Source organism: Pezoporus wallicus, unplaced genomic scaffold (genome assembly GCF_028554395.1).
Source record: "Pezoporus wallicus isolate ANWC-B61680 ecotype Strahan unplaced genomic scaffold, APGP_CSIRO_Pwel_v1 contig_4722, whole genome shotgun sequence".
NCBI lineage: Eukaryota > Metazoa > Chordata > Aves > Psittaciformes > Psittacidae > Pezoporus > Pezoporus wallicus.
This window is the reverse complement of record NW_026641840.1, coordinates 3,909,005-3,929,580: the sequence shown is the minus strand read 5'-3', so window position 1 is coordinate 3,929,580 and position 20,576 is coordinate 3,909,005. Positions and strand designations below refer to the sequence as shown.

The 20,576-nt window shown below is 41.2% G+C and overlaps 1 protein-coding gene across 1 annotated transcript; it reads left to right on the top strand.

Annotated features, from left to right (window-relative positions):
* The first annotated feature begins 589 nt into the window (after positions 1-589).
* RXYLT1 (ribitol xylosyltransferase 1) lies at positions 590-12,699 on the top strand. The gene is made up of 6 exons (XM_057425569.1): positions 590-853; positions 1,349-1,519; positions 2,510-2,612; positions 8,578-8,892; positions 10,432-10,602; positions 11,686-12,699. The coding sequence occupies exons 1-6, from the start codon at positions 709-711 to the stop codon at positions 12,101-12,103; spliced, it is 1,323 nt and encodes a 440-aa protein (XP_057281552.1). The 5' UTR covers positions 590-708; the 3' UTR covers positions 12,104-12,699.
* The last annotated feature ends 7,877 nt before the right edge of the window (positions 12,700-20,576 follow it).

The window sequence follows — 20,576 nt, the reverse complement described above, 5'->3', positions numbered from 1 at the left end:
TATTAAATAGATTCGTTTTTGTTACAACTCTTCCTGTCTTTATTGAGTACCAGTCGTTCAAAGAAAACTTCAGCTATTTTATATCAACTTGGATTCATAATACTCCCAGAAGTTCAGTTATGAACATTTTATAAGGAGTCAGCTGGAGCACCCTGAGACAAGATAATCTGCCACAAGATCATACAGCAAGCCTGTCTCACAGCTAAGAAAAAATCCAAGCTTTTGATTTACCAGACCTGGGCTCAGAATTCTTTTAAGTGTCGTTAGCTGCTGTTGTTGGGCTTTTCACCCTCTTACACACTGTAGGACACCTCTGCTTCCTCAAATCTGGGAGACATTATTACCTTGTTTGCGCAGAGGTCAAAGGTATAGGAGGACTGCTCTAAGGTCTCACAGGAGCCTTCTCTTCTCCAGGCTGAACAGCCCCAAATCTCTCAGCCCGTCTTCACAGGAGAAGTACCTCAAAGTAGTCATCTCTCGGCTCCGGGCTGCACAGGAACCAGTGTCTTCAGCGCGCTCGCGGTCCCCCGCAGGCTGTAACGGCGATGCCCGGGAGGGCTGTGGGACAGAGGCAGGCCATGCTGCGGGAGACCCTAAACCTCCTCAGCAGCGGACGAGGCCCTGGGCTGCAGGTGCAGGCTCCTCCCGCCCGCACCAGAGGGCGCGGCTCCCGCCGCCGTCGCCTCACCGCGCCCCGCTCCGGGCGGGATGCGGGGCGCTCGCAAGCGGCTGTGCTCTGCCCTGGTAGCCGCTTACGTCCTCTTCTCGCTCTACGCGGCCTACACCGTCTTCCTCCGGCCCCGGCGCCCGGTCGCTTCCCGTCCGGCGCACCGGGATCACCGCGGCCCGCGAGGTGAGAGCGGCGGTGGGGCCGCTCCGAGCCGCCCTGCCGCGGGCGAGCGGCCTGGCTGCCACCGGCGGAGCTGCTGCGGGTGTGCGCGGGGGCCGACGCGGTTTGTCAGCCACTGCCTGCGCCAGAAAGGCCTTGGCGCCCCGGGCGTGAGGGAGCGGAGGGGCCTCCCCGCGTCGTGTCCCCGGCCCGGAGAGCACGGGCCCGGCCGAGGGCAGCGCGTCGTCTGCCAGCGCTTCTGCTCGGGAGCGCCGGGGGGCAACCCCTGAGGGAGACGGGGCCGGGGCTGAGCCCCATCACCGGGCCGCGCTGGCGGCGGCCATTTCTCCGGTGCTTTGCGAGGCACCGGGCCGCGGGCTGGCGGAGGGAGAGCGCCCGGCCCGGGGCGGCTGGAGGCTTGTCAGGGGCTGCTTAATATCATGAGCTGGAGAGAGTCCGTCCGTTTGCTGAACTTATCAGGTTGTTCTTTTATGTTAATTACGCTTTTGGGTTTGTTAGATCATGTTGCCTTGGGAAATGAAGAGTGGAATCCGTGGGAAGGGGACGAGAAGAGTGAGCTGGTTGCTTCTCAGCAGAGATATGAAGCTAATCTTAAGATGATAAAAAATGCAAGACCTCACTTAGAACAAATGAGCCTTAGAGTACAGATCTGGGGCAAAGCAGCAATTGGTAAGCAAAAGTAATCAGTGTCTATGAACCACTTCCTGTTACAGAACTTTACCTTTTTTTTTGTCTGAAATTTGCCTATATGACTAAATAATACAGATAGCTATACATGAAGAGTGTTAAGGAACTGGTAGATGTAACTCAAATATACATTAATACCAATATATATGAGTAGTTAGACTCCAGTTTCTTTGCACCAGTTCAAGGCTGTTTTTCAGATCTGTCAAAGAAAATTGCTCAAATGGTAGAGAAACAGTTACTTTTTTCATAGAACCTAGCTTACAAGACAAGGACAGACCTCTTACTTGGCTAAACCAGAATATATATTTTTGTCACACTTCAGCTTTGTGCAATAAAGCATCGCACACTGAGGAATAAGGCGGTTTCTGTATTGCAGTACTACTACTGCTGCTGAACTTTGAATTATTCAGTTGTAGAAGACACTGAGTTTCCCTTCTATATAGACTGGGGGCCAAGATCCTCTCAAGCTCTTTAACTACTACTGAAGACATATTGTTCTTATTTAGCCTTTTTTGAACATGTAAAGTTTCCAGGTTCATTTGAACTTTACTTGGAGGTAATTGTAGAATACATTGGTATACTATGTGGTGATGCATTCCTTCACAAAAATTTGATGTGTTTCAGAAAAGCCTAAGAGAAGTATGTCCTTGAAGTGCTGATTAATATTTCCTCATTTTTAGCTGGTATGTGTACTGGAAAGATAAGCTTAGAGAAGTGGTAGAGTGGTGTATCCTTACCTGTTGATACTTTGACAGCCCAAAAATCTTTTTAAAGGCCCCAGTGTGTGAAAAATTCATCTGCACTAATTCAAAGTCATATGGAATATGACATATATGAGAAGCTTTGTCATTTCTTTCCCATGTTCTCATGTTGTTATGCTTTTTAATTTCCCATAAATATTTTATTCGCTAAGAGTATAGAGTAGGCAAGATCTGTGCACTGAAATTTTCAGTCCTGTGTTCATTTATGTAGGTCTTTACCTGTGGCAACATATTTTTGGAGGGCACCTTGAGCCACCTGAGGTGACTGCACAATGGAGAGAAGGAAGCCAAAAAGCAGGAAAAACATATTTCAGGTACTAGTTGCATGATGTTGACTTTAGTTGTGTTACCTTTAACAAATGGTGTATTGGAAAGTTGAAGAAGATAATAATAAGATGCACAGGTGCATTATTTTGTTTGTCTCAAAAGTTGCAGTTAGTTTAGGAACTGGAACAGGTTTCCCAAGGAAGTTGTGAATGCCCCATCCCTGGCAGTGTTCAAGGCCAAGTTGGACAGGTGCCTCGAGCAACCTGGTCTAGTGGAAGGTGTCTCTGCCCGTAGCAGGGGGGTTGTGACTAGATGATCTTAAGGTCCTTTCCAACCCAAACAGTTCTTAGTTGCAAATACTTTATGTTTGTCATGTTTTGATATCTGTGGAATATGCACATGATTTCTGATTCAAAGTTAGCACAGAAACTGGTTATGTTTATTCATGGAAAGACATACTTGATAGAACCAGCAAATTATAGCCCAAAACTTGTAACTATTAACAAATAGAAAACTATGGAGCAGTTTCATCTGTTCTATGAAAAAATGTGGAAGGACTTACCAATGCTGAGAGGGAGGGCAGCCAAGGGACCTTGGGAGGATAGGAAAAACAACCCTAGGAAAAGTTGAAGAAATGGGGTTTGCAGCTCATAGCTGACTGAAAGAAGCATGGAGTTGCGAGGCAAAAAAATGTCTCCTGCTATTAGTTTTTTTGTCTACTCTGGGAAAAGGGACTACACTCATTCATTCGTAAATAGGACTGTATCAAAACCATGATTTCATAGAATCATAGAGTAGTTAGGGTTGGAAAGGACCTTAAGATCATCCTCTTCCAACCCCACTGTCATGGGCAGGGACGCCTCACACTAAACAGGGCCACCCAAGGCTCTGTCCAGCCTGGCCTTGAACACCGGCAGGGATGGAGCAGTCACAGCTTCTCTGGGCAACCCATTCCAGTGCCTTACCACCCTTACAGTAAAGAACGTCTTCCTTATATCCAACCTGAACTTCCTCTGTTTAAGTTTTAACCCATTACCCCTTGTCCTCTCACTACAGTCCCTAATGAAGAGTCTCTCTCCAGAATCCTTGTAGGCCCCCTTCAGATACTGGAAGGCTGCTATGAGGTCTCCATGCAGCTTCTGTTCTCCAGGCTGAACAGCCCCAACTTTCTCAGCCTGTCTTCATATGGGAGGTGCTCCAGTCCCCTGATCATCCTCGTGGCACTCTGGATTTGTTCCAACAGTTCCATGTCCTTTTTATGTTGAGGACACCAGAACTGCACACAATATTCCAGGTGAGGTCTCACAAGAGCAGAGTAGAGGGGCAGGATCACCTCCTACACCCAGGTGTAGGACCTTGCTCTTGTCATGGTTAAACTTCATTAGGTTGGCATCAGCCCACCTCACAAGTGTGCCAAGGTCCTCTGGATGGCATTCCTTCCCTCCAGTGTATCAACCGAACCACACAGCTTGGTGTCATCGGCAAACTTGCTGAGGGCGCACTCAATCCCACTGTCCATGTCAGCGACAAAGATGTTGAACAAGACCGGTCCCAAAACCGATCCCTGAGGGACACCACTCGTTACTGGTCTCCAGCTGGACATTGAGCCATTGACCACAACTCTTTGTGTGCGGCCATCCAGCCACTTCTTTGTCCACCGAGTGGTCCATCCATCAAATTGATGTCTCTACAATTTAGAGACAAGGATGTTACGTGGGACAGTGTTGGAACTCTTTGCACAAGTCCAGGTAGATGACATCAGCTGCTCTACCCCTGTCCATCAGTTCCATAGCCCCATCATAGAAGGCCAGCAAATTGGTCAGGCAGGATTTCCCCTTAGTGACGCCATGCTGGCTGTCACCAAGCACCTTGTTGTTTTTCATGTGCCTTAGCATGCCTTCAGGAGAATCTACTCCAAGATTTTGCCAGGCACAGAGGTGAGACTGACTGGTCTGTAATTCCCTTGGTCATCCGTTTTCCCCTTCTTGACAATGGGGGTTATATTTCCCTTTTTCCAGTCGTTGGGAACTTCACCTGACTGCCATGATTTTTCAAATATGATGGACAGTGGCCTAGCAACTTCATTCACCAGCTCCTTCAGGACCTGTGGATGGACTTCATGAGGTCCCATGGTATGTTCAGATTCTTAAGATGGTCTCGAGCCAGATCCTCTCCTACAGTGAGCCTAGGGTCCTCATTCTCACAGTCCCTGCATCTGCCTTCCAAGACTTGAGTCGTGTGGTCAGAGCTTTTGCCAGTGAAGACCGAGGCAAAGAAGTCATTGAGAACCTCAGCCTTCTCCAAACCCAGGGTAGCCAGTTCTCCCAATAGCTTCCTGACGGGGCCTATGTTGTCCCTAGTCTGTCCTTTATTTGCTATGTACCTGTAGAATCCCCTCCTGTTATCCTTAATACCCCTAGCCAAGTTTAATTCTAACTGGGCCTTAGCTTTCCTAACCTGGTCCCTAGCTTGTTTCTGCTTATAACAAAAAGCATCCTGTGAGCATCTGGTTAACTGCTTGATTTACAAAGATTACACTTGAAGCAGTGCTTGTTTTAAAAATGGGGTTTGATCTGTGATCATACATGTCTTAAGACAATTGTCAAACGTTTTATATTTAATGAACAGTATAGAACTTTGAGGTCATATTTAATATCATTTTTAAGGCTTTCTGTAAGGATACAGTAAAAACTGAAGGATTTGTTTTTTTTTTTTTTACAGTCTGCAGTAGTAGCTCTCCTATAGCATTTAGTCAATTTTACCAGGATCCACTTGTTAAAAAAGCTTTCTTTTAAAGAATAAATGATGTGCTTAACTGTTGATTCAGAAAGGCTGTTATTCATCGCACAGTAAGACAGGGTTATAGTTGAAATTCGCAGATAATGTTTGAAGTAAATACATGATTGTGAATTGAAAGGGTTCTTTTTTTTGAAGAAAAGGTACAATACTTTCTTTGAATGGAGACTTGCCCTGTAGTGTTATCTTGGTGGGAAGAGACTCTTGTTTCCAGAAGTAAAATTTTAGAAGCTTTAGAAATCAATGGCACTGTCAGATAGATTGTCTTCTTGGTATGGATGTGAGAATTTTTTCCAAGTCCTTGCCTTTCTTGTTTATAAAATGAAAGTAATTTGCTGCACTTAATGAGTCTGTCACTTGACTGATTATGGTTATTTTCTGTCTGGTGTGCTTGTTTCAGGTGAAAAATAGCCTCCCATCATTCCTTAGGGTATGCATCTCTCAAAGGAAGACTTCCATACTAGCATTTAAATATCTTCTTGTTGTGTTTAGAGGAACCAGGGATAATAGAGTTTTTATTTTAACTTCAACTTGTATGCAGATCCTATAAAAATACAGAGTTTAAGTTTGGTACTGACATAACAGAGGTTATAATTTGACAGGTTAGTAGGAACTTGTCGTGTAAAGCATAGAAAATACACAAATATAACTGTTACTTAAATTATTAGGATTTTGAAATTAAATTGTTCTACTTTTTACTCAAATGGGAAATGTTTGGGGTTTTTTTGGTCAGGAATAATTAGTACATGATTTTTTCTGCTCTCTGGTTATAAGATATTACAGAATTGTTGATTTCTTTAATGCCCGGCTGAGGTAATTTATCTCCAGTTGATTACTAGATGAGGCTAGAGGGAACTAGCTTAGGTGACATTTGGAGAATATGTGCTGCTGTGCAGTGTTTTGTAGCAAGCAATGATTGTTAAAACATAGAGTTCTCATGAATGTTCTTAAAGAATGTCAAATCTAAAGACACAATGCCAAAATATCACTTGAACACAGGTGCATGAAAAAGCCCATTTTGTATATTTATGATAGGGAGTACACATTTTATATAGATTTTGATGGCTTCAAGTTTTTACCAAAGAAGTTGCCTAAAAAATGCTAAAATTATCAGCTTCTTCATGTATGTGATCAGTGATTTTACCTTTTGATAAGATACAGTGATCTTGCTATTTATTACACTCTTCCAAAGAGGGAATTTATACAGACTGGTCTGCTCCAGAGTCCTCCAGTTGTTTTGTAGATGTGAATGACACTGGTGGACCCCTTCTTATAAGGCATAGTGGCTCTTTATAATGACAGCTGCACACCTTTGCCAGAGGTTCTGCAATCCCATGTTTGAATTCCTTAAGAATTCCCAAGTGAATGCCATCCAGGTCCAAATCCTTCATTTGAGAGAATATTTGTGATCTTTTACCTTATATTTCTTGCTGAAAAGAATGAGTTAGGTACAGGAATTTTTTCTGCTATAGCCTTGTCATCCCATTTTAAACTGTTGTTCCTCCAGTTCTGTAGTTGTCTTTTTGGTATATTTTTAATCTATTTTGGTTTTCATGTGTTTCAAGAACCTTTACTTTTAACCGAAGCATCTTTTTGCAAGGTGCTTTTCAAATTGCTTTTAGCATTAATTTTCTCTTTGCATTTCATGAGCAGTATTTTGTGAGGTTTGATGTCCTTGTTTGGGCAAGCTTTTAGTCGTTTTCAATGTTGACCTTTGGCCTTTGACAGCTTCCCTAACTTTTCTATTAAGCCATATGCGTTTTGGAGGTCTGTATTGTTCCCTTTTGGCATTGAGGCACACAGCATACCCGAGCTGCTTACACAGTGGTTTTGAACAGCCTACGAGCTCCTTGCAAGCTGCTTCTTACTTGGGCTACTCCTGTCAGAGGGACTTTTTTCTCAATTTTTCTCATTTTTAATTCCTTTGTTTCATATGGAGTATCACTGTGCTGGTTGTATTTGGTACATTCCCTCCTGCTGCAGTGTTAAGCTTAATCATGCTCCTGTTGCAGAATAGCTGTTCAACACCTTTGGAGTTAAGTCTTTGTGACCCAGTCTGAAATAGCATCTTGTCATATGGGTTCTAAGACTAGTAAGGAAAAACAAGGACTTGACAGGAAAAAAGTGATTTATTGAGTCCAAAAGTGTACTCTTCCCATAGCATCCTTGAGCTAACCTTCATGTGAGTAGTGCAAATCTCTTAGAACTACTGCCTTAATTTTGTAGCTTTTGTAATCTCTCTTTGCATTTCTCAGTTGTGTTCTGACTGGGAGTTAATAGTGCAGCCTAGCCCTGTGGTTTATTGGAGTATGGGATTTCCATACTTTTCTTTTTTCCCAACTTTTTTGCACTGTAAAAGTTCGTATTTTCCTGCACACAGGTCACTGCTTCCCCACCTGTACCTCTGGTTATTCCTGTAAAGTTGATAAGCCTCACAACACTGTGTCCATAGATGAAACACTTCTCCCCCAGGTCTCTCTTTCAAGGCAATCACTGGATTGACTACGTACATGATTCACTCTTTTGGGCATTTTGATGCTCAAGATGTTCTCTCTTAACAAATCTTTTCTCATTGTCTGTTCTTATGTCTGTTAAACTCTTGGCTCCAAAATATGCCGCTCCCCCCAAGACAGCAGCATATTAGTTTAACTCATGTTTAGAATAGTGCTTGCCTGACATCTGTCTGCTTCAGATAACCTCATTGGAATAGTTTTTACAGCTTTTGCTGTGAATTTTGTTTTCCTCACTAAGCACGCTTGACCTGAAACTGTCAGTCTTGGTGCTTCATGAGTTAAAACTCATGCTCATTTTAAATCCATTAAAACTCATTCTGAATTAAGCCTTGCTGGTAGCTGAGAAACAATAGTAATGCAGCAGACTTGGAAAACTTAACACTTAATTGGCTCATGGGGGGGGTTGGGGGGGTGTTACTGTTATTTTGTTTTCCTCTACTCTTCCCAAGCTGCAATCACTGATCCTTTGAGTTCAGTCAATAAATAGTCTGTTAACATCTCAGTTACTGAAAAACAGGAGCTGAACCAAACACTGGTTTGCTTATTTTGGTTACAGCTTCACAGTTACTTTGCAGTATACTGGGTTTACTTTATTGAAGGAAAAAAGATCTTTGGGTACAGACTGTGTAGTAAGGGTGTTTAGAGCATTAAGGTAAATGATTTGTCATAAGGTTGTTTACTGTTTGTATTTTGCTTTTCACAGCTTCATCACTGGTCCATCTGTAGTTCCTGGCTACTTCTCAGTTGAAGCTGAAAATGTTGTGCTAGTTCTGAATGGAAGAGAAAAAGCGAAGATCACTTACGCCACTCAGTGGTTGCATTACGCACAAACGTTAATTCAGACTCACAAACTACAGCATGTAGCAGTTGTGCTGCTTGGAAGTGAGCAGTGCAACAATGAATGGATTCAACCATATCTGAAAAGAAACGGAGGATTTGTAAATCTGCTCTTCATTACATACGATTATGCATTGGTAAATGAAGAAGATATTTTCCAGTGGCCTTTAGGAGTAGCTACGTAAGTGCTCTAGACACAAATTATGATCAAAACAGAATTGTTATGCATAAGGTATGGAAAATACTCATGAATGTTGCTGCTGATACTCAAAGCAATTATAGTAAGGAAACAGTAGAATGTGAGCCTGTTAATGATTTTCTAAATCAGGCATTGGAATCTTTGGAACTGCATTTAGCAATAAAACTGATAACAGGAAAAGAATGCTGGGATTTAGGGAGCTTAAAAAAATGAACCTGTGTCTGGTTAACCAGGTTTTCTGTTTGATTATTTTTTTCTCTCATAGATCTGTTGTTGACATTTACCATAACTGCTGATGTACTATATACCAGTGACACAGGGATTTAAAAGATACTTATGTAGTTAAATTTCAGCTACTGCTTGTTTAGGAAAGGGATGGTACTGGTGGTACTTTTTTTTAACACTTGTTATTGCTCTCAATAGGAAATTTTATAGCTCCCATTTGGAATTACTATACTCCAGTATCACATATAAGCTGGTTTAACTGCTTACTCACAAAAACATTTTTGATGTGCTTACTGCTTAAGCTATATGGCGTATATAAAGGTTTGGTTCAGTTAGATGCATTTTTATTCTGTATTAATGAGTTAATAGTGGTTTAGCTACTTCTGGTAATATAAGATGAAAAGACTGGACTGGGTAGCCCAGGGAGGTTGCGAATGCTCCATCCCTGGCGGTGTTCAAGGCCAGGTTGGACGAGGCCTTGGGTGATATGGTTTAGTGTGAGGTGTCCCTGCCCATGGCAGGGGGGTTGGAACGTGATGATCTTAAGGTCCTTTCTAACCCTAACTATTCTATGATTCTATTCTATGATTCTAAAAGGTTAGTGCTAGCCCCTCAGCTGCAGCAGTGTTTCACTGACTGTCATGCTGACCAAAATAAGTGAAGTACGATTCAAAGAATCAGTCAAAATAAAAATGTCTGATGTGGTGAAAAGGTGTCTTGAAGGGTGACATACAATTTACATTGGATTCCAGGACTTTACATTGGTTTTGTTGAGTACAAAACCACAAGTTAAATGGCTTGTATGACAGCTATTTTGTAGCCAGAAGATTAGATTAATGAAGTCCACCCAGATCAAAGTGAGATTTTTACTTTGAGAGGATACCAGTGTTATTTTCAGTTACTAAGCATGTCCAGAGTTTGAGGTAGATGACACTTAAACTCCATAGTTACCATTAACCCGGCCATTTCAGTTATAACTAGAGGTTGTACCAAGAACAGATGCTTTTGTAAAAGCATGTTTCTCAAGGATGCTTTGTAACATGCACACATAATGTCTCTGATGTCAAAAGAAAACATAAGTATTTTGGAAAGTCTCTGAGGGCAAAGGGAATAGAGACAAACTATCAGGAGACAACTTGCACTGGCTTGCCTGTGTGTCTGTGTTTATAGATGTGTATTGGGAACAAATAGGTTGTTTTAGTCTTAGAATCTGCTGCAGTAAAGATGAAATGGTGTAAAATGGTTTTTTTTTGACATAAAACATACACTTGTCTAATGCATATGTTGTTTTTACAGCTACAGAAATTTTCCAGTTGTAGAACCCAGCTGGTCAATGCTACATGATCCAAGATCTTACTTATGTAATTTCTTAGGAACAGTTTATAAGAACTCTTCTAGGGAAACGCTAATGGAAGTTCTGCAGCAGGATGGGCTTGACAACCTTTGCTGGATTGCAGCCAGAGAACAGTAAGACTTTGATTTACTTGGTGAAAATATTCAAACTTTTTTTGCCTAGTTCATTATTACCAATCCTTTATTGAATGTTAAAAAATAGTACAAATAAATGTAACCAGTCAGAATTAAAACAGAGGACATTCCTAATACTCTTTGTTTAGGTCTTCATAACACGACAGCCTTTCTGTTGCCATCTTGTACATAAAGCATATTTTTAAAGATACAGAAAAATCCCTGATGTATACTACGTACAAAGACCATACTATTTTTTTTTCCTTACATACATTTGATTAATATGGGAGAAGAAAGAATTCTGATGTATCTTGTGTATGTTAATATCTTAGTAGAACAAAAAAGATATCTGTGTTTTGTTGTATTCCATATAAGAGACTGGCTTTAATCTGCACAGCACAGATCTCATTTCAAGTAAGTAGAACAGATCTTTTGACTAACAGCATCAGGGTTCTGATTGTATGTATTAATTTTGCCAGGCAACACCTGTAAGATGTTTGATAGCATTGGGAAGACCTCAGCTACCCTGATGAAGAACCTCAGGAGCTGGATTGTATCTGTGACATAAAAGATATTCTGAGGTGCTTCAAGCAGATGGATTCAGCTTAATGGCTTGCTTTGCATTCTAACTTTTGAAGCCCAAACCTCAATTGAGTTCCAGTGCTTAAGGTCCAGAGAAAACAAAAAAGATCATTAAGAAGTCCATTGAGTGTCTCCCTTTATGCCTGTTTCTGAACTGTGATGTGAAGTAAATTGACATATGCATCATCCGGGTCATGCAGATTTAAAGGGGTGTTTCAATTTGCTTGTTGTACTTCTAAGTATAAAAAATTTCCTAAAAGGACCATATCTTAAAAGTGTTACAATCTATTTTTAACAGTGACTGGCGTTTTCAGAAAACTTTTAGAAGACTCTTTACGTATAGTTTAGACAAAAAGTAAAAGCCAGTTGATTGTGTGTGCAATGTGAAACTCGTGTTGACAGCATTTTCAGTTTTACAGATAATTGAAATGAAAGCATATCTCTTTTCATGGCAGTGCCTGTAGGGAAAAATACTAATTTTCAACCACTTTACCTTCCTAGGTGGCAGCCTCAAGAAACAAATGAAAGTTTCAAAAACTATCAAGATGCCTTGCTGCGAAGTGATTTGACATTGTGCCCAGTGGGAATAAATACAGAATGCTATAGAATTTATGAAGCTTGTTCATATGGATCTCTGCCTGTTATAGAAGATGTAATGACACCAGGTGATTGCGGAAATTCATCAATGTACCACAGTGCTCCATTACAATTATTAAAGACCATGGGGGCTCCATTTATCTTTATTAAAAACTGGAAAGAGCTTCCTGCTGTTCTAGAGAAAGAAAAAAAAATGAGCTTACAAGATAAGATTCAAAGGAGAAAAAAGCTTTTAGAATGGTATCGAAATTTCAAAGCATGGATGAGACAGAAATTCATTAGTAGTCTGGAAAATTCATTTTTATCCACTGATAAAGGGTAAATTGTCCCTTTTGAAAATCTAGACAGGGTGAATGCATTCCTTTTGAAGTCAACAGAATTGCGCTAGCTTGGCCAGGAGCTACGTTTGGTCCTCCATCCTTAACAATTTCAAGAGAGGCTGTTGACTTAGCAGGATGGTAGTCTATAAGGATGTCAACAATTTTATTACTAGTTTCACGATTACCATGTTGCTGTGTGACCTGATAATTTATTTTTTTTTAAAGAGAATATCTTTTGAGCATGTGAAATTGTTAAAATCCAACATGAGAACAGCAGTTGTGCTCAAAGAGAAGGAAGGGAAAAGCTGTATTGTACGGGGTAATTTATTATGTAGACTGAAGAAGAGAAGTATGATTATAGCAAAATTGCCAGGTTTAGCACAGTCATTAAAATATATCCTGGTAAGGTGCTTGTTTTGGAAATGTGAACTGTTTACTTGATTGACATTTCATTTCCAAGAAGGTGGCCATAAAGCTAATTAAACACTGTGGAATAAAAATGTTTATTTCAAGGTAAAAACAGAGACCTTTTTCTTAGAAATGCTTCATAGCAATTTATTTCTCCTTTAACTTCAGATATCAAAATTGTTTTCTTTCATTTCTGTTTAGTCTTGGGACATAACCCTTCTGAAGTTCTCTGCTGGGAGTATTCATTGCCTGCAATTACAGCTGCACATTCCGAACAGCAGGCTTTAAACGTGAATCTGCTTGTAGCTTATCTCATTGCTCAACATCTGCTGAAACTTGTCAATTCCAAAAGATGGCAGAAGTATAATAGTGCATGTTTATGATAGTACGTGTACAACAAGCAGTTTCAACAGGTTTTGTTAAACGTAGCTCAAGGGAACTGTTACTGTTCTTGTACATAGAATCATAGAATAGTTAGGGTTGGAAAGGACCTTAAGATCATCACGTTCCAACCTCCCTGCCATGGGCAGGGACACCTCACACTAAACCATCTCACCCAAGGCCTCGTCCAACCTGGTCTTGAACACTGCCAGGGATGGAGCATTCACAACCTCCCTGTGCAACCTATTCCAGTGCCTCACCACCCTAACAGGAAAGAATTTCCTCCTTATATCCAGTCTAAACTTCCCCTGTTTAAGTTTTAACCTGTTACCCCTTGTCCTATCACTACTACATCAGAAATGACTGTGTAATGAGTATTACCTTCAGGGTGTTCAGCTGAGCAGTGTTACTGTTAAAACAACAGTGGCATACCAAAGGTGGTGTTAACAGACAGTTTGCTGTTTTCGAGTATCGGTGTCCCCTGTGTGTTCGTCCTCATGCAGGAATTCAGAAGCCAGTGGATATTACTGCTAAGTAATATCTATTTGCGTAATGATACTGTCTAGTTCTGGAATAAACCACACACAGAAAAACCCCCAAATAAGCAAGCAAGCAACAACAAAAAATTACATAAACCCAGTGGTTTTTAGTTTGCTAACAGTCAATGATATTCATGGTGGCTGCTCTAGATCTTGGTATAAGGTGTGTTTCTGAACACCTGGATTTTAGGAGCTTGTATTCTGTATGCATAGAAGAAAAAGCTAGTGAAAATGATAGTTAATCCCCTGCACAACACGTCCAGGCAGGAGCAGATAGTATCTACTGTCAGTGAGAACGTGAAGAATCAGTTCAGTTGTTTGAGAGCATGTATGCTCTGCTGTTGCAGTCAGCCCTCTGGTTTGAGCTGGAATGGTGAAGTATGGCTTTCCAGAGCACAAAACATCAACTTGAAGCCTCTTATAACCATGCATGCTGTTGGAGAGGGATTTCAGCACAGAACCAAGCCTGTCCTGGTCAAGAATGCCAATTGTAACCTCAAATATTACCCAGATTGCTCATTATGCAGTGTATTGCATCAGATTTAATTTGTATGCAGAATAGATAACTACCAGTTTCATTATTTGAGGTATTTCCTGCTGATGAAAACTACGTTAAGCTGGATTGCCTTTCTATAAGAAGAAGCAGATCTAGCTTCTCAGAATTTCATGTAACTTTTGTCTCTCCTACATAATTCTGAACCTTTTAAGAATGGCTGTGAACACGTGGTTTAAACTGTTTAAAAGTTCAGCTTCTAGAGAGCAATATGTTTCCAAAGAAACAGAGCTAGTCTTTATTACTGCTGGCAATCCTGTAGATAAGGAAGTGGCTTGCAAACGATCCAGCTGCCAATTGCTTACCATTCTTGAACATTTAAATTGTGACTGTGTTTCAATAGTGAGGTTTTCTGGTGTTTTTAGATACTCTTAGTGACTGGAACTTACACAATGACTGATACTACTAGGAGCTTTCTAGAAGCCTTTATCACAGTACTTACTAAGATGAATTAGGATTGCTGTGTGCTAGAATCTCTCTTGGCTTATTGCCTTCACCAAAACACTTGCAAACCCACAGAAGTACAATGCTGTTACTTCTTGGGAAACAGTGCATGTTAGTAATAACCTCTGAGAGCTGGGCAAACTCAGAAGCAGCTTCCATGCTATAGAGTCCTAAAGTATTTCCAGGAATTCTTCCTGCTGGGGTGGGAAACATGGATGATGGTTGAACAAGGTTATGTTTATTTTGGCATGTTCATAAAGACTGACAGTGGGAGAGACAGAAGTATTTCAAATGCAGTTCCAATTGTGCTGTAAGAAACTGCTGCTTCCAAGAAAATTGTTACCATAAGGCATGTTGGGACTGCCATTTTCAAGTAGCTAAGGAGGAGTGTAATGTTTATGTAGTGCAGTGAATCCTACACAAAGGATTTGATGAATCACCACCCAAAAAAAAAAAAAAGCTGACCTAATGAAAGTGTGCTTGAAAGGACATGGAACTGTTGGAACAAGTCCAGAGGAGGGTCACGAGGATGATCAGGGGACTGGAGCACCTCCCATATGAAGACAGGCTGAGGAAGTTGGGGCTGTTCAGCCTGGAGAAGAGAAGGCTGTGTGGAGACCTCATAGCAGCCTTCCAGTATCTGAAGGGGGCCTATAGGGATGCTGGGGAGGGACTCTTCATTAGGGACTGTAGTGATAGGACAAGGGGGAATGGGTTAAAACTTAGGGGAAGTTTAGATTGGCTATAAGGAGGAAATTCTTTCCTGTTAGGGTGGTGAGGCACTGGAATAGGCTGCCCAGGGAGGTTGTGAATGCTTCATCCCTGGTAGTGTTCAAGGCCAGGTTGGACTAAGCCTTGTGTGACATGGTTTAGTGTGAGGTGTCCCTGCCCATGGCAGGGGGGTTGGAACTAGATGATCTTAAGGTCCTTTCCAACCCTAACTATTCTATGATTCTATGATGTACAGTTTACATTGGATTCCAATGGTGGGTTTTGGTTTTGACTACACAAAGATAAATAAGTTTGTACAATAAGCCCTTCTAGCATCACTCCAAAGTGACACTAAGGTTTTAAACTCTTCTCATCTCAGCATCTTACGCAGTTATGAAGAATTGCGTAACTTCCTTACTTATCACCTGTCCAGAAATAATGACTGATAATCCCTGCGATAAAGAAACAGCTTGCAAATGGTCACGTTACCGATTGGTACTTAAACTCCTTGGGTGGGTCAAATGTCAGGATTTCTTCAGTGCCTCCTGAACAATAAAAGCAGGTAAATGGGTATATATTTTTATCTTGTCAATATAAATCCTTTTCACATCTTTACTTGAATCTGAGCATGGAGGACTGCTTTGAGTGTTAAAACCTCTCCGTGTGACTTAAAGAATGTAAAAGCTGAAATGGCACTAGGGTTGAAAATGGTGAAGAGGAATGCCTGTGGGGAAAAGATTAATGCTGAAATATGTTTCTTATGTATTTACTTCAAAGTTTTTAAGAGGAAATCCATCAGAGAGCTGGAACTATACAGCAGTAAAACAGCAAGGCAAAGAGTTTCAAAACGGGCTATGTGACATTAGTCCCCTAGGGTCTGGTGTTTCAGTTTGGCTCGTATTTTAAGCATTTCTGATACAAGGTCCAATAAAGAGGCCTCAGTCTTCAGAGAAAACTGCTACACAGTTTGAAACTCAAGAACCTGTTAAGATAGCTCTAGTTCAGTACCCAAAAGCCACTGCCTGGTTTAGAGAAGCTGGCCATGCAGCCATGTATTTGTACAGTAACATCTACCTCCTGGTTGTGCTGAGTGCCCTGGCAGCATGTGCTTTTCTATTCATGTTTTCCTCTCTGGGACCTGAGTGCAAGTCAGTGAATACCGCTGTAGTAGAACACAAGATGATTCTGATCCGTAGTCACACACAGATGTGTTTTGTCAAGCATGCCACGGAATAACGTGACTCATTCTCTCAGCCAGTCTTGCACCAGCTTAATCAGAGATGGATAGTTTTAGGTAAGTATCCTTAAATTGTTTCCTAGTTGATACTCCGCACAGTCCCATCTGACAGTGTGAAATGTCTGATTTTCATGTGACAGCATTTCCAGTTCCTATGGTCTTCTTTTTTTTTTTTTCATCTTCAGGAGTGTATCATCTGTGGCTTGAGCCGCATTTAAAAAAAGAAAAAAAAAACCCTACCCCCCCCCCCCCAAAAAAAAAAAGGCAAACGGAAAACCCCCACAGAACTGAAGCATTATACACAATTGCCATTAAATGTGTTTTCAGAAGATATGAGATGCAAAATAAATGCATCAAACAGAAATGAGTCATTCACTAGCATCCAGATGAAGACATAACCCATTGAAAGACAGCAAGTTGTGCAGGTGGCCACAAATAAAGAAAAACTAATCTCTGAATGACTGAAATTAGCTTGATTCTTTCAGATGAAGTTATTCAAGCAGCATAAATCTGTTAAATTTTGAAGTTTGCTGTATCAAAATCTTTTTGTACAGGGCCCAGAAAACAAGGCTTCTGCAAAAGCGATTTCCTTCTTTTCATGGTTTCCCCTCTACAATGGAGTTTTCTGAAGAATAAGAGTAGTCATAGAATCACAGAGTCACAGAATGGTTTGGGTTGGAAGGGACCTTAAAGATCATCTAGTTCCACCCCCTGTGCCGTACTCAAAGCCCTGTCCAACATGGCCTTGGCCCTGGCCATGAGGGGAGATCCACCGTAAGTAATATTCCCATAGGAGATGCTGAAACATCTTCCTCTGAGGCTGTTTATTTACTACACTTCAGTATTTGTGACAGCCCTTGTCAGCAATGGGGCTAACATGGAGCTAGATGCTAACCCACAAAATACTCTGGGACTGAAATACTCGCGCGCAAGCCTTTGGTCCAGCAGGGACACTGCCATTGCTGCTGCCCAGCAACCATTTCAGAAGCATTACTACAGTTTAGGGCTGTGTCCAGTGTCTTTGCCCCTACTTTTGACTGGGGGAAAAAAATGTTTCCTTTGTCACGGTGGAAAGCTGGGAATAATAAGCGAATCTTGAAGTTCTGTGTGAGACAAGAAAACAGTCCTATGCTATAGGAGACAAAGGAAACCATCTTTTTCTCTGGAGGAACTTGAGAGACCCAAAGAAATAATGTCTGACAGGCTTTGGCATAAAAACTGATTATTTTTTACTTCTCATTTTCTTCCACTTCTCTTTTCTCTTTCTCATACTAATCGTATTTTCTGTTGAATGGCGTTTCATCAACATAACACTATGCTAGAATCAAACTATTTGAACAGTAAAATCTAACCTGTAATGGTGAAATGTAGCAGCAACGTTTGGATCTTGCTTGATACTAAAGAATTTTACAGGAAAAGCAGTACTCAAAGATGAAGTTGAAGGTGTCCCACATACTGGACAGGATACTGTCACTGTTTAACCACCTCTTTTTATTCATTAAAATGTGCAAAACCATGAATATATTAAGAATTGTGCCTGTTTCACTGAAACTCAAATTATTATAACGGTCCTGAGCAAATTTAGTAACAGAACTAAGCTTGAAGGTAGAATACTTAGTAGATTCTACTAAGAATACTTAGTAGGTATCCTTATTACATAGTTTGCTAGTAACATAAATTAGGCAATTGCTACTTAGTTTGCTAGTAACATAAATTAGGCAATTGCTACTTCAGGTGTAGCACAAAGATTTCTTTGTATCCTTAAAAAAGAACTATTGTATCAAAAGGTAGATATTTTTTAAAACAATGTTCTCTTGTCTGCTACCATTGCATGTGAGGAAAGTAGGTAGTTTGATTTCAAAAGAGTTACTCTTAGTTTCCACAAACACAGCCCAATGGACTTGAGTTTATGGATTCTCTTTTTGAATATGGATCTCTATATTCCTTATGAATATGGATCTCCATATTCATAAGGAATATGGTAATTGAGAATTAAAGACAGCTCTGTTTCCACTAAGGGGAAATGGAATGTCCTGATTAATTGCTGTAGGAATGTAAACAGTGTTTCACACTTCCTTCAAATGCCAGCATAGATTTAGGACAGTGATGTGTGCTCTCTGGTATGCAGACTTTAATTGCATATTCCTTATTGCTGGAGGGCTCCGTTTATTAATTTAATAGTGATTTATCAATCTCTGTCAATGCAGTCCTTTGCTGATGATTGTAGAGTATCATGATTGCTTTAAAGTGAAAACCAAGTCGTCTCGCTAATGCTGAAACTGAAGACAATATACCATCTGATGAGTTTACAAGCAGGAATCTGCAGGTTATGCCATGTTGTACCAATTTTCCTTCTTCCCCTGTCTGATTTGACTCTGTTTCTTTTATGTCTTGTTTCTTTACTTTTTTAGACCCTGAGAGCTGATTTTACTCTGCTGGCCCTCTTTTCACACTGTTATTTTTAGACCATAGCAAATTGCTTTCTACCTGGTAGGGATATAATTTCCTTGTCCCCATGGAGAATTTCTACCAGTTACCAAATCTTTGTGTAGATGAAATTAGGCTTTTGCTGAATTTCTGCCTTAGCAAAGCTTTTGCTGTTACACAGCATGCTATCAAAGTATCTATCTGTAGGATATTACATTATCTGAGTGCTTGTTTCTTAAGCATTTACAGTCTGTTGTATCAGATTTTTGACTGTATTAAAAGTTCAGTGAAAAGGATTATGTTTGTAGGAGCAGAAAAGAGGACTAACTTCAAACATCTCTTTGGTTTCCATTTTGCAGCAAGGAATGCACTATATTCCCGGAACGAAACCTCACATGCAACTATAGATACCTGAACATAGCTTATGGTATTTGACATCAAAGTCCTAGGCATTGGTTCATGACTTTTGAGATCTGAATTCAGTTCACCACAACAGAAGTTACTAAGTGCCTAATCTACCAGAGGATATTCACACCCAGTGCAAAACCTATAAGAGGTCAGTTCTGCTTGGATTAGCTCTCAAAGGAACAGTCTTTTGAACTACTGCTGGACAGCCTATGGTGCTTGGCCTGCTAGTGAGCTGTGTAACACCAGAAAGTGGTCCTCAAAACCGCTGCTTCTTTTGTTTCTCAGTTGCAAGTGCACATTCCTCAGCTGCAGATAAATAAGTTCTCCCTGCCACTGGGGTTTGTGGTGAAACAACACATCATTTACTACTGATTTTCAGTAAAGCATTTGCAAACTTGGACTTGGGGATGCTGGTCGATGAGAAAATGAACAATAAGCCAGTTTCAGTGTGTGCTTGCAGCCCAGAAAGCCAACCGTATCCTGAGCTGCATCAAAAGGAGTGTGACCAGCAGGTCCAAGGAGGTGATCCTGCCCCTCTACTCTGCTCTCGTGAGACCTCACCTGGAGCATTGTGTGCAGTTCTGGTGTCCTCAACATAAAAAGGACATGGAACTTTTGGAACAAGTCCAGAGGAGGCCACGAGGGTGATCAGGGGACTGGAGCACCTCCTGTATGAAGACAGGCTGAGAAAGTTGGGGCTGTTCAGCCTGGAGAAGAGAAGGCTGTGTGGAGACCTCATAGCAGCCTTCCAGTATCTGAAGGGGGCCTATAGGGATGCTGGGGAGGGACTCTTCATTAGGGACTATAGTTATAGGACAAGGGGTAATGGGTTAAAACTTAAACAGGAGAAGTTTAGATTGGATATAAGGAGGAAATTCTTTCCTGTTAGGGTGGTGAGGCACTGGAATGGGTTGCCCAGGGAGGCTGTGAATGCTCCATCCCTGGCAGTGTTCAAGGCCAGGTTGGACTAAGCCTTGGGTGCCATGGTTTAGTGTGAGGTGTCCCTGCCCATGGCAGGGGAGTTGGAAGTGGATGATCTTCAGGTCCTTTCCAATCCTAACTATTCTATGATTCTAAACATGAAATCCAACTTGTTAAAAATATACCTGTGTGTTCAGTATTTTACTAGTAATTCCTCCATCATCAAAGGTCAGTGTGGTGCAAGGAGGAGGCTATGCTCTCCCCCCACCGCTGGCTGTTGTGTGCTCCCTTGGTTTAAAACCCACTGGTTACTCCAGAGCTCACACACCCACCCGTGGAAATTCCTCTACTTCTGCTCCTCTGTGTGCACGTGGGTTCCCAGTCTGGTCAGGACTGAACAACTCCATGCTTATCTCCAGCCAAGTGTCACTCCTCAGACTATGTAT

Excerpts from the sequence above, each read along its gene's own strand:
- RXYLT1 (XM_057425569.1), top strand. The coding sequence starts at position 709 with ATGCGGGGCGCTCGCAAGCGGCTGTGCTCTGCCCTGGTAGCCGCTTAC. Across the intron at positions 854-1,348 it reads GGATCACCGCGGCCCGCGAG|ATCATGTTGCCTTGGGAAAT; the intron begins GTGAGAGCGGCG and ends TGGGTTTGTTAG. Across the intron at positions 8,893-10,431 it reads TGGCCTTTAGGAGTAGCTAC|CTACAGAAATTTTCCAGTTG; the intron begins GTAAGTGCTCTA and ends TTGTTTTTACAG.